The sequence below is a fragment of the Heptranchias perlo genome, chromosome 28 (genome assembly GCF_035084215.1).
Source record: "Heptranchias perlo isolate sHepPer1 chromosome 28, sHepPer1.hap1, whole genome shotgun sequence".
Classification (NCBI taxonomy): Eukaryota; Metazoa; Chordata; class Chondrichthyes; order Hexanchiformes; family Hexanchidae; genus Heptranchias; species Heptranchias perlo.
In genome coordinates this window covers 8,540,940-8,554,687 of record NC_090352.1, presented here as the reverse complement: position 1 = coordinate 8,554,687, position 13,748 = coordinate 8,540,940, and the positions used below count along the sequence as shown (strand labels likewise).

The window sequence follows — 13,748 nt, the reverse complement described above, 5'->3', positions numbered from 1 at the left end:
GGAGCCATTGTAGTTCAGCGAGCATGGGGAGGATGGGTGAACGGGACTTGGTGTGAGTTAGGATACAGGCAGCAGAGTTTTGGATGAGCTCAAGTTTATGAGGGTGGAAGGAGAGAGGCCGGTCAGGAGAGCATTGGAATAGTCGAGTCTGGAGGTGACAAAGGCATGGATGAAAGCCTCGGAGTAGGGCACTCACTAACGGTGTGTTTTCCGTCACACTTCATTGTAAGGAACTTCTCCATTTTTCAGGATGAATCATTGATCCGTTCTTTCCTGGACAACACACTGACCTCCCGGCTGGGAATCCGTATGCTGGCGACGCATCACCTGACCCTGCACGAGGATAATGTAAGTACACAACGGGACAATAAAGAACTTCAATAGCCTGTTCAGGAAAGCAGTGAAATGTATGATGGTCTTTATTTTTTTTTAAATGAAGAATTCATCACCCACCTTAACACTGAGCCAGGCTTGGTGCCTCCCTGAGAGAGGGAACGGAAATCTACAGACAACTCACCTGTGAACAAGTGCCAGGCAATGACCATCTCCAGCAAGAGAGAGTCCAACCACCTCCCCTTGACATTCAACGGCATTATCATCGCCGAATCCCCCACCATCAACATCCTGGGGGTCACCATTGACCAGAAACTTAACTGGACCAGCCACATAAATACTGTGGTTGCAAGAGCAGGGCAGAGGCTGGGTATTCTGCAGCGAGTGACTCACCTCCTGACTCCCCAAAGCCTTTCCACCATCTACATGGCACAAGTCAGGAGTGTGATGGAATACTCTCCACTTGCCTGGATGAGTGCAGCTCCAACAACACTCCAGAAGCTCGACACCATCCAGGACAAAGCAGCCCGCTTGATTGGCACCCCATCCACCACCCTAAACATTCACTCCCTCCACCACCGGCGCACAGTGGCTGCAGTGTGTACCATCCACGGGATGCATTGCAGCAACTCGCCAAGGCACCTCGCAAACCCACGACCTCTACCACCTAGAAGGACAAGGGCTGCAGGCACATGGGAACAACACCACCTGCACGTTCCCCTCCAAGTCACAAACCATCCCGACTTGGAAATATATCGCCGTTCCTTCATCGTCGCTGGGTAAAAATCCTGGAACTCCCTAGCTAACAGCACTGTGGGAGAACCGTCACCACACGGACTGCAGCGGTTCAAGAAGGCGGCTCACCACCCCCTTCTCAAGGGCATTTAGGGATGGGCAATAAATGCTGGCCTTGCCAGCAACGCCCACATCCCATGAACGAATAAAAAAAACTTCAATGCTTCTTTTGTACTGGTTTAGTTCAGTTCAGTTTCTGGGAGACTGGTGTTGGTGAGTCAGCTCACAGTGTTTATGCAGATAAATCTGGCTCCCTTGCTACAGTGGTAGATTTGTCAATCCAGCTTTTCAGGGAAGCTTAGTTTAAATGCCAGGTGCTGATTCATGCACCGACCCGTCTAGAGCAGCTTCTGACTGGTTCTTGGAAGCGAGATGCTTGAATACTGGGAAAATGTGCAGAAGCTGGGTGGGGAAGGGGACAGAGAATTACTTAAAAGGAAGCACAGAAAATGAGTGTGAGGAAAATAGCCTTTGGAGAGAAGCCTGCTGACTGCTGCTAGGCTCTAAGCAAATAGCCTTTGGAGAGAAGCCTGCTGACTGCTGCTAGGCTCTAAGCAAACAACACGCTGGTGTTCTCACTGACTCCATCTGGATAAAGTGCTGATAACGTTTGTGATTAAATTGCTACTCGCAGCAATCAGAGTGTAGCAACAAATACTGAGAGTGCCCAAGAGCTACTGAGTGACTGCTGGGAAGAGGGAGGCAAGTTGTTAATGAGTGCAGAGTTCAGAGATGGTGCAAGACGCTATTTCAGGTTGAGTGATGAGAATGGTTTGGACATTCCAAAATCCCCCTTCAGCTGCGTGCTGCTTTCAAGCAACTAATGGCCGATGAACTGTTCACAGGGGGTAAATTTTAATCCCCAAGAATGGGTGGATTGGGGGCGGATGGGGAGTAAAAATATTCTGTTTTCAGTGCGGGACCGGCTCCAACACGCCTACTTCTGTGTTTGACCCAGGTCGGTTTGTCTGCGTGTGGTGAGCAGACACCAGGAAACCTTACCTGTTCAGATTTCCCATCGCTTCCCATTCACATTCACATCAGGTGAAAGCAGGCGGGAAGGGCTGGATCCATGAGGTGAGTGCCTTTATTACATTGCTTGTGGGCCCGGAGGAGTAGGAGTGCTTCATCCAGGCCCAACAAGCTCACCTGGTCGACAGGACCCCCGCGATAGGCTGACCCTTCCACCATGGTGGACCCCACCTACCTCTGACCCTTCACCCGACCTCCAGCAACTTTCGATCTTCTTCTCAGCCCCCCGATCTTCTCCCCGGCCTATGACCCCTCCCTCCCTCCCTCCGATCCTCGGCTGCGGCTTGCTACAGCAGGCCATCCTGGCCGACAGACAGCCAGCCTGTCAATCAGCCTGGCTGCCGGGCCCGAAACCCGGAAATGCAACTGATGGGCCTCAAACGCGATCCGCCCACTTACCTTCTGGGTTTCGCAACCGGAAATCTTCCCTCCCACTCACCATGGGATCAGCCTCTTAAAAGGGACAGCAGAGCACCCAAGGGTGACTCGGTCCATGGTTTTTCTTTGTTGAGGGGAGGAGGCTACACTCCGCTCATCGCGGTCTTTGACAGACAGGTTGAGATTGGCCAGGACACCGGGGAGAACACCCCTGCTCTTCTTCAAAATAGTGCCAGGGGATCTTTTACATCCACCTGAGAGATTTAACATCTTATCCGAAAGACGGCACCTCCAACAGTGCAGCACACCCTCAGTACTGCACTGGAGTGTCAGCCTGGATTATGTGCTCAAGTCTCTGGAGTGGGACTTGAATCCATGACCTTTTAACTCAGAGGCGAGGGTCCTACCTCTGAGCCACGGCTGACACTCTGGATCCTGAGGGTGTGTTCGTTCCACATTAGTGCCTGCAATGATTAATCCTGTTCCCTATTCCACCATCGATCTCACCCATAGATTACTCATGATAGCCTGAATCAATGGCATACACATAACTGAACTAGGAAATGCCATTGGTCTCCTGATCCAGAACATGTTCTGCATCTTGTTTGTAAATTACTTTCCTGAAGTCTGTTCATCTATTTTCTTTCCACAGCCTGACTTTGTGGGAATTATCTGCACACGACTGTCTCCAAAGAAGATCATTGAGAAATGGGTAGATTTTGCTCGGTGAGTCCCCCAGTGTTTTAATGGAAGGCAAAGTTGGAAGAAGAGGAGAAGACATTGGGGCCGATTTTCTGAGGCTGGTAGTGGGACGCCTTGCCTGTTGGTGGATTGCCAGCACTGCTGCCTGTGGATTTTTTGGTCCGTTGAAATCGGCGGATAGAAAATTGTGGGCAGTGCACCAGTGATTCCCAATATTCATGGCTGGCGGACGAGGGCCCTCACCCCCAGCACACACTCGGAATATCGGCCCTGATCTCTCAAACTCTGTTGCAATTAGCCTTTTCCAACTGGTCACACGTTCTAGAGTTGTGTTCATCAGCCTTTACCTTCACTGCTTGTTTCCCATTGGAAGGGGCAAAAAGAAGTGATCCTTTCCATCCTTCCATCCCTCTGTCCCTCCAAACCTACCCCTCCAACTCTCTCCCTCCAACTCTCTCCCTCCAACTCTCTCTCCCTGCAACTCTCTCTCCCTCCATCTCTCTCTCCCTCCATCTCTCTCTCCCTCCATCTCTCTCTCCCTCCATCTCTCTCTCCCTCCATCTCTCTCTCCCTCCATCTCTCTCTCCCTCCATCTCTCTCTCCCTCCATCTCTCTCTCCCTCCATCTCTCTCTCCCTCCACCTCTCTCTCCCTCCACCTCTCTCTCCCTCCACCTCTCCCTCCCTCCCACCTCTCCGTCCCTCCCACCTCTCCGTCCCTCCCACCTCTCCGTCCCTCCCACCTCTCCGTCCCTCCCACCTCTCCGTCCCTCCCACCTCTCCGTCCCTCCCACCTCTCCGTCCCTCCCACCTCTCCGTCCCTCCCACCTCTCCGTCCCTCCCACCTCTCCGTCCCTCCCACCTCTCCGTCCCTCCCACCTCTCCGTCCCTCCCACCTCTCCGTCCCTCCCACCTCTCCGTCCCTCCCACCTCTCCGTCCCTCCCACCTCTCCGTCCCTCCCACCTCTCCGTCCCTCCCACCTCTCCGTCCCTCCCACCTCTCCGTCCCTCCATTCCTCTATCCTTCCATCTCCAACCTTCCATCTCTGTATGTCCATAGTAAAATGGTATCTGTGCTTAATATAATTGCTGGGGCTTCAATGACTCTCCCTGAATTTTGCCTTCATTGAAGTTAGGTTTTATTTTAATTATGTATGAAATTCGGTCTTGATTTAGTCGATTTAAACATTAACACAGTACATTTGGATACTAACGTGCTGTGGAAAAGGTAGCATGTGGATTATCTGAAGCAAAAACGAAAATGCTGGAAACACAGCAAGTCTATCAGCACCTGTGGGGAGAACAGATCAGTTAAACATTTTACACTCTCAAAATTAGCTTGTCTACGCTCACCACAGATGCTGCTGAACCTGCTGAGCATTTCCAGCATCTGCACTTTGTTGCTTTTTAATAGGAACTGGACTATGCTTGGTGTTGTCTTACACTAATTGCTAATTTGCACCATATTATCAGTGAGAGTTATCCTATGGACTGTACAGATTGTACAGCACCTAGAAGAAAAAGAAAAAAGAAGTCTTGCATGTCTGTAGCGCCTCTCACAATCTCAGGATGTCTCCAAGTGCTTTACAGCCAGTGAAGTATTGTTGAAGTGTAGTCACTGTTATAATATAGTAAACACGGCAGCCAATTTGCGCACAGCGAAGTCCCACAAACAGAAATGAAATAAATGACCAGATAATCTGTTTTAGTGATGTTGGTTGAGGGATAAATATTGGCCTGGACACCAGGAAGAACTCTCCAGCTCTTCTTCAAAATAGTGCCATGGGATCTTTTACGTCCACCTGAGAGGGAGGACGGAGCCTTGGTTTAACATCTCATCCGAAAGACAGCACCTCAGACAATGCGGCACTCCCTCAGTACTGCACTGGAGTGTCAGTCTAAATTTTGTGCTCATGTCTCTGGAGTGGGACTTGAACCCACAACCTTCCGACTCAGAGGTGAGAGTGATACCACTGAACCATATGGAGCAGGAAATTAGAACAGGCAAGTCACCCAATTGTTCCAGCACACTTTTAGCAGGGGGTTCAAGAGGAGCTTGGCCAAGCCCTGGGAGTAGATTATCTAACTGTCTGTGCCATTTTATTTTGGGTGGTCTCTGTATGAGGAATTGTATGTAAACCCCAGATTGTAAATTTACTTCTTTGTTAAATGTATCCCTTTCCTTCTTTAAGATATCCTGTGGACAACCATATCGTACCTCCCTGTATGAGTAGGCAGGCAGGCAGCCTAGTCTAATGCCACTTTCTAAGCGCAGTCGCTAGGAACTGCAGAAAAGCATACAGTGCTCCCGTGGGAATTGCTTAAATCCAGATTACATTGTGGGACGGCTTAGAGCGGAAGTGCGTTTGCAATATGAGCAGTTTGCCTGCAATCACTTGGTAACGCTAGAACAACACATGCAAATCCACTTGGTAACGCTAGAACAACACGTGCAAATCCACTTGGTAACATTAGAACAACAAGTGCAAATCCACTTGGTAACGTTAGAACAACACAAGTGCAAATCCACTTGGTAACGTTAGAACAACACGTGCAAATCCACTTGGTAACGTTAGAACAACATGTGCAAATCCACTTGGTAACATTAGAACAACACAAGTGCAAATCCACTTGGTAACGTTAGAACAACTACACAGGTGTAAACCCAGTGTCCAATGAAAATGATTCCATAATACAAAGTAACCTACTGACAGATTGGGTCTGTAACTGATTATTAGATTTGGAAATCTTGTCCCCTGTACTTCAGTCAACAGGATAGTTGGGAACTCTAAGCAGGAAACCATGCGTGCAGCCTATGCTTTACCACTACCTGGTGTCTTGTTTGGACTGAATTTTTTTTGCAAAGATATAGTGTTTAATCAGTTGCTGGGGTTGTAGAAGCCCTGGCTGTGAGATATTTTAGTAGTTGAACCATTAGAATTATCTGGAGGTGGATGGGTCACGATAATCAGCCGAAGAGGGAAAGGTATGCTGGTTGCTCTGTGTTTTGGCAATGAGCTGGCAGTTTCTGACGTGTCAAGGGCTGACATTCCTGTCATTACTCTTTGTATGATGCCAAGCTTGTTAAAAATAAACACACAGCATAGTCCTTCCAGCTCCAGACACCACTACAAACACTTAATCGCACTAGAATCATAGAATCATAGAAGTTACAACATGGAAACAGGCCCTTCGGCCCAACATGTCCATGTCGCCCAGTTTATACCACTAAGCTAGTCCCAATTGCCTGCACTTGGCCCATATCCCTCGATACCCATCTTCCCCATGTAACTGTCCAAATGCTTTTTAAAAGACAAAATTGTACCCGCCTCTACTACTGCCTCTGGCAGCTCGTTCCAGACACTCACCACCCTTTGAGTGAAAAAATTGCCCCTCTGGATCCTTTTGTATCTCTCCCCTCTCACCTTAAATCTGTGCCCCCTCGTTATAGACTCCCCTACCTTTGGGAAAAGATTTTGACTATCGACCTTATCTATGCCCCTCATTATTTTATAGACTTCTATAAGATCACCCCTTAACCTCCTACTCTCCAGGGAATAAAGTCCCAGTCTGTCTAACCTCTCCCTGTAAGTCAAACCATCAAGTCCCGGTAGCATCCTAGTAAATCTTTTCTGCACTCTTTCTAGTTTAATAATATCCTTTCTATAATAGGGTGACCAGAACTGTACACAGTACTCCAAGTGTGGCCTCACCAATGCCCTGTACAACTTCAACAAGACATCCCAACTCCTGCATTCAATGTTCTGACCAATGAAACCAAGCATGCTGAATGCCTTCTTCACCACCCTATCCACCTGTGACTCCACTTTCAAGGAGCTATGAATCTGTACTCCTAGATCTCTTTGTTCTATAACTCTCCCCAACGCCCTACCATTAACGGAGTAGGTCCTGGCCCGATTCGATCTACCAAAATGCATCACCTCACATTTATCTAAATTAAACTCCATCTGCCATTCATCGGCCCACTGGCCCAATTTATCAAGATCCCGTTGCAATCCTAGATAACCTTCTTCACTGTCCACAATGCCACCAATCTTGGTGTCATCTGCAAACTTACTAACCATGCCTCCTAAATTCTCATCCAAATCATTAATATAAATAACAAATAACAGCGGACCCAGCACCGATCCCTGAGGCACACCGCTGGACACAGGCATCCAGTTTGAAAAACAACCCTCGACAACCACCCTCTGTCTTCTGTCGTCAAGCCAATTTTGTATCCAATTGGCTACCTCACCTTGGATCTATTCTTTTTTTCTTCTTTGTCTCATTCTCGTTATCTTTTCTGTATCTCTGTCCATTAACTTTGTAAATACTGAGTGCTGGAATACAGGGAACACACCTGCAACTGCATGTGTGTCTAGTTCCTGACCTTGCCAATGCTGGAAGGCACAGAACAGAGGCAGGGCACTTCCCTACAAGGGCAGAGGGAAAATTGGACTTTAAATTGCTGTCTGCTAAACTGTAGAGGCCTGGGAACAGGCCCATCTTCTGGGTCAAGAAAAGGCGAGTAGCAGTCCGGGGATGGTGTTGGGGGAAATAAAGAAGGATGCGACAAATAACTTCAAACAAAGCAAACAAAATGCACATACTTTGAATATTACATAAGAAATAAGTGGCAGGAATAGGCCGCATGGCCCCTCAAGCCTGCTCCACCATTCAATCAGATCATGGCTGATCTTCGACCTCAACTCCACTTTCCTGCCCAATCCCCATATCCCTTGATTCCCCTAGAAATCTATCTATCTCAGCCTTGAATATAATCAACGGCTCAGCATCCACAGCCCTCTGGGGTAGAGAATTCCAAAATTCACAACCCTCTGAGTGAAGAAATTCCTCCTCATCTCAGCCTTAAATGGCCGACCCCTTATCCTGCGACCATGTTCTAGACTCTCCAGCCATGGGAAATAACCTCTCAGCATCTACCCTCTCAAGCCCCCTCATAATCTTATATGTTTCAATGAGATCACCTCTCATTCTTCTAAACTCCAGAGAGTATAGGCCCATTCTACTCAACCTCACTTCATAGGGCAACCCTCTCATCCCAGGAATTAATCTAATGAACATTCGCTGCACCGCCTCTAAGGCAAGTATATCCTTCCTTAGATAAGGAAACCAAAACTGTACACTGTACTCCAGGTGAGGTCTCATCAAAGCCCTCTGCAATTGTAGTAAGACTTCCTTACTCTTGTACTCCAACCCCCTTGCATTAAAGGCCAACATTCCATTTACTTTCCTAATTACTTGCTGTACCTACAAGCTGTTTGTGTTTCTTGTTCGAGGACACACAAGTCTCTATGAACGCTAACATTTAATAGTTTCTCACCATTTAAAAAATATTCTGTTTTTCTATTCTTCCTCCCAAAGTGAATAACCTCACATTTCCCCACATTATACTCCATCTGCCACCTTCTTGCCCACAATATTGAATGTCTCTTGTGGCTCTTGCCTCCCCAGTTTTCTCCCTTCCTCTCCTGAAGGCATTAATTCACCCTGGTGTAGGTTCCATGGGCGCCAACCATACACTAACTTTGCTCAAGTTTGTATGGGAGCCCATTTGGTGAGTATCGATCTGCGGGCTGTCCGCTGGTGGTAATACTGCAGCCAATCCGATTCTCATCTAACGTTCCCTCACGTGCACTTTCTGGCAGTCACTGGATAGCAATAAGAAGAGGCAATCCTGGCTGATTTTCCCCCTCACTATTCAGGAACACTGAAGCCACTAACTACCCTTGCTGAGATCTATTAACTCAGCGTGGACCAGAAATCGAGTCTGGGGCTTTCCTGGCCTTTATTGCTTAATACTAGAAAGAAAAAAGAACTCACATTTATACAGCTCGTTCCACGTCTCAAACTGCTTCACAGCCAATGAAGTACTTTTGAAATGAAGTCACTGTTGTTCTGTGGGCAAACGCAGCAGCCAATTTGCACACAACATGATCCCACAAACAGCACTGAGGCGAATGATCAGTTAATGTGTTTTGGTTGAGGGATGAATCGGACAAGACATCAGCAGAACTCCCCGCTCTTCTTCTTCAAAAAACAGAAATGCTGTGGGACCTTTTCTGTCCACCTGATCAGGTAGACTACACTGGGAAATGCAATTATCACCTGAGCCATCCTGTGAGCTCCCTCTGCAGCTGTCAAGACACGTCGAGGGCACCCCATGGTAGCCAGTGTGATACAATAATTACGCGTCCATGAGTCACATAATATCCTGCCATAGCTGGGAGCCCCAGAGCGTTCAATTTACACAATGAACACGCTGAGAATTCTCACCTTCCTATTGTATGAGATGTGTTTTTATTTTAGAAGTAGGTTTTTAGAATCAGGTTTCTGTGTGGGCACTGTGTGTAAGTAGAGTGGTAGCTGGCTGTACCTATTTAATGCCAGGTGCCTGAAATTGCTGCAACATATTACATGGAGTGGCCCTAACAAGATACGATGTTACACGACTGGGTTCACGTCGCGGTGAGACGGCTTTCAGTATATAAATAGAACAGTTTGAAACCTGTTGTACTTGAGTATAAAAATACAGATCATCAGTAGCAATCCCCAGACAGTGTGCAACAAATCACAATTGTGCCAAAGTTGATGAGAGGAGGTCAGGTACTGATAGTGGGGGAGGGTGTATGGGGAAAGAAATCAGATGGTCAGTCACCGTAACCACTCACATGCACATCCACCGGTGGGTGGTAATAGAATTGCACTGGTGGAGACAGCAAAGGTCTCTGTGTGTCTCATCAGGTGCAGGAGATGCACTGCAGTGGGAAAGAAATTTGAGGAGAAAAATTAATTACAGTACGGGAGAAACTCTGCCTATCTGTCTTTGGGTGCTTGCTGTGGGTCAGTGGATAGCACGCTGTCCTCTGAATCAGAAGGTTATGGGTTCAAGTCCCACTCCAGAGACTTGAGCACAAAATCTAGGCTCACACTCCCAGTGCAGCACTGAGGGAGTGCAGCACTGTCTGAAGTGCTGTCTTTTAGATGAGATGTTAAACCGAGGCTCTGCCTGCCCTCTCAGCTGGACGTAAAAGATTCCATAGCATTATTTCAAAGAAGAGCAGGGGAGTTCTCCTCGGTGTCCTCATAGAATCTTACAGCAAGAAGGAGGCCATTCGGCCCATCGTGCCTGTGCCGACTCTTTGAAAGAGCTAATCAATTAGTCCCATTCCCCTGCTCTTTCGTCGTGGCCCTGCAGATTTTTCCTTTTCAAGTATTTAACCAATTCCCTTTTGAAAGTTACTATTGAATCTGCTTCCACCGCTCTTTCAGGCAGTGCATTCCAGGTCATTACAACTCGCTGCCTTAAATAAAAATTCTCCTCATCTCCCCCATGGTACTTTTGCTAATTATCTTAAATCTGTGTCCTCTGGTTATTGACCCTCCTGCCAGTGGAAACACTTTCTTCTTATTTACTCTATCAAAACCCTTCATAAGCCTTGCCAATATTTATCCCTCAACCAACATCACTAAAACAGATGATCTGGTCATTATCACATTGCTGTTTGTGGGATCTTGCTATGCACAAATTGGCTGCTGCGTTTCCTACATCATAACAGTGACTACAGTTCAGAAATATTTCACTGGCTTTGAACATAAGAACATAAGAAATAGGAGCAGGAGTAGGCCATCCGACCCCTCGAGCCTGCTCCGCCATTCAACAAGATCATGGCTGATCTTCTACCTCAACACCATTTTCCTGCACCATCCCCATATAGAATCATAGAAGTTTACAACATGGAAACAGGCCCTTCGGCCCAACATGTCCATGTCGCCCAGTTTATACCACTAAGCTAGTCCCAATTGCCTGCACTTGGCCCATATCCCTCTATACCCATCTTACCCATGTAACTGTCCAAATGCTTTTTAAAAGACAAAATTGTACCTGCCTCTACTACTGCCTCTGGCAGCTCGTTCCAGACACTCACCACCCTTTGAGTGAAAAAATTGCCCCTCTGGACCCTTTTGTATCTCTCCCCTCTCACCTTAAATCTATGCCCCCTCGTTATAGACTCCCCTACCTTTGGGAAAAGATTTTGACTATCTACCTTATCTATGCCCCTCATTATTTTATAGACTTCTATAAGATCACCCCTAAACCTCCTACTCTCCAGGGAAAAAAGTCTCAGTCTATCCAACCTCTCCCTATAAGTCAAACCATCAAGTCCCGGTAGCATCCTAGTAAATCTTTTCTGCATTCTTTCTAGTTTTATAATATCCTTTCTATAATAGGGTGACCAGAACTGTACACAGTATTCCAAGTGTGGCCTAACTAATGTCTTGTACAACTTCAACAAGACATCCCAACTCCTGTATTCAATGTTCTGACCAATGAAACCAAGCATGCTGAATGCCTTCTTCACCACCCTATCCACCTGTGACTCCACTTTCAAGGAGCTATGAACCTGTACTCCTAGATCTCTTTGTTCTATAACTCTCCCCAACGCCCTACCATTAACGGAGTAGGTCCTGGCCCGATTCGATCTACCAAAATGCATCACCTCACATTTATCTAAATTAAACTCCATCTGCCAATTTATCAAGATCCTGTTGCAATCCTAGATAACCTTCTTCACTGTCCACAATGCCACCAATCTTGGTGTCATCTGCAAACTTACTAACCATGCCTCCTAAATTCTCATCCAAATCATTAATATAAATAACAAATAACAGCGGACCCAGCACCGATCCCTGAGGCACACCGCTGGTCACAGGCCTCCAGTTTGAAAAACAGCCCTCTACAACCACCCTCTGTCTTCTGCCGTCAATCCAATTTTGTATCCAATTGGCTACCTCACCTTGGATCCCGTGAGATCTAACCTTATGTACAACCTACCATGCGGTACCTTGTCACAGGCTTTGCTAAAGTCCATGTAGACCATGTCTACTGCACAGCCTTCATCTATCTTCTTGGTTACCCCTTCAAAAAACTCAATCAAATTTGTGAGACATGATTTTCCTCTCACAAAACCATGCTGACTGTTCCTAATCAGTCCCTGCCTCTCCAAATGCCCGTAGATCCTGTCTCTCAGAATACCCTCTAACAACTTACCCACTACAGATGTCAGGCTCACCGGTCTGTAGTTCCCAGGCTTTTCCCTGCCGCCCTTCTTAAACAAAGGCACAACATTTGCTACCCTCCAATCTTCAGGTACCTCACCTGTAGCTGTCGATGATTCAAATATCTCTGCTAGGGGACCCGCAATTTCCTCCCTAACCTCCCATAACGTCCTGGAATACATTTCATCAGGTTCCGGAGATTTATCTACCTTGATGCGCATTAAGACTTCCAGCACCTCCCTCTCTGTAATATGTACACTCCTCAAGACATCACTATTTATTTCCCCAAGTTCCCTAACATCCATGCCTTTCTCAACCGTAAATACCGATGCGAAATATTCATTTAGGATCTCACCCATCTCTTGTGGTTCCACACATAGATGACCTTGTTGCCTTTAATATTTGGAAATCTATCGATCTCTGTTTTGAATGTACTCAATGACTGAGCCTCCACAGCCCTCTGGGGTAGAGAATTCCAAAGATTCACCACCCTCTAAGTGAAGAAATTTCTCCTCTTCTCAGTCCTAAATGGCCAACCCCTTATTCTGAGACTGTGATCCCTGGTTCTAGACTCTCCAGCCAGGGGAATCATCCGCCCTGCATTTACCCTGTCGAGCCCTGTAAGAATTTTGTATGCTTCAATGAGATCACCCCTCATTCTTCTAAACTCTAGAGAATATAGGCCTGGTCTCCTCAATCTCTCCTCATATGACAATCCCGCCATCCCAGGCATCAGTCTGGTGAACCTTCGTTGCACTCCCTCCATGGCAAGTATATCCTTTCTTAGGTAAGGAGACCAAAACTGTACACAATATTCCAGTTGCGGTCTCACCAAGGCCCTATAAAATTGCAGTAAGACATCATTACTCCAGTAGTCAAATCCTCTTGTAATAAAGGTCAACAAAGCATTTGCCTTCCTAATTACTTGCTGCACCTGCATGTTAGCTTTCAGTGACTCATGTACAAGGGCACCCAGGTCCCTTTGTACATCAACATTTCCCAATCTCTCACCATTTAAAAAATACTTTGCATTTCTGTTTTTCCTACCAAAGTGGATAACTTCACATTTTTCCACATTATATTCCATCTGCCATGTTCTTGCCCATTCACTTAGCCTGTCTATATCCCCTTGAAGCCTCTTTGCATCCTCCTTACAACTCACATTCCCACCTAGTTTTCCCTTTCATAAATCCATGTTGACTCTGCCAAATCCTATTATTATTTTCTAAGTGTCCTGTTATCACATCCCTTATAATAGATTCTAGCATTTTCCCTACTACTGATGTCAGACTAATAGGCCTGTAGTTCCCTGTTTTCTCTCTCCCTCCTTTCTTAAATAGTGGGGTTACATTTGCCACCCTCCAATCTTCGGGAACTGTTCCAGAATCTATAGAATTTTGGAAGATGACAACCAATGCATCCGCTA

General features: G+C 46.7%; 1 protein-coding gene across 1 annotated transcript in view; it reads left to right on the top strand.

The window, feature by feature from the left end:
- bckdk (branched chain ketoacid dehydrogenase kinase) overlaps nucleotides 1-13,748 on the top strand; it is an 83,143-nt gene that overhangs the window by 31,665 nt on the left and 37,730 nt on the right. The window contains exons 6-7 of the mRNA XM_068008003.1: nucleotides 250-348; nucleotides 3,191-3,264. Coding sequence (XP_067864104.1) covers nucleotides 250-348; nucleotides 3,191-3,264 — 173 coding nt within the window. The remainder of the gene's footprint in view (nucleotides 1-249; nucleotides 349-3,190; nucleotides 3,265-13,748) is intronic.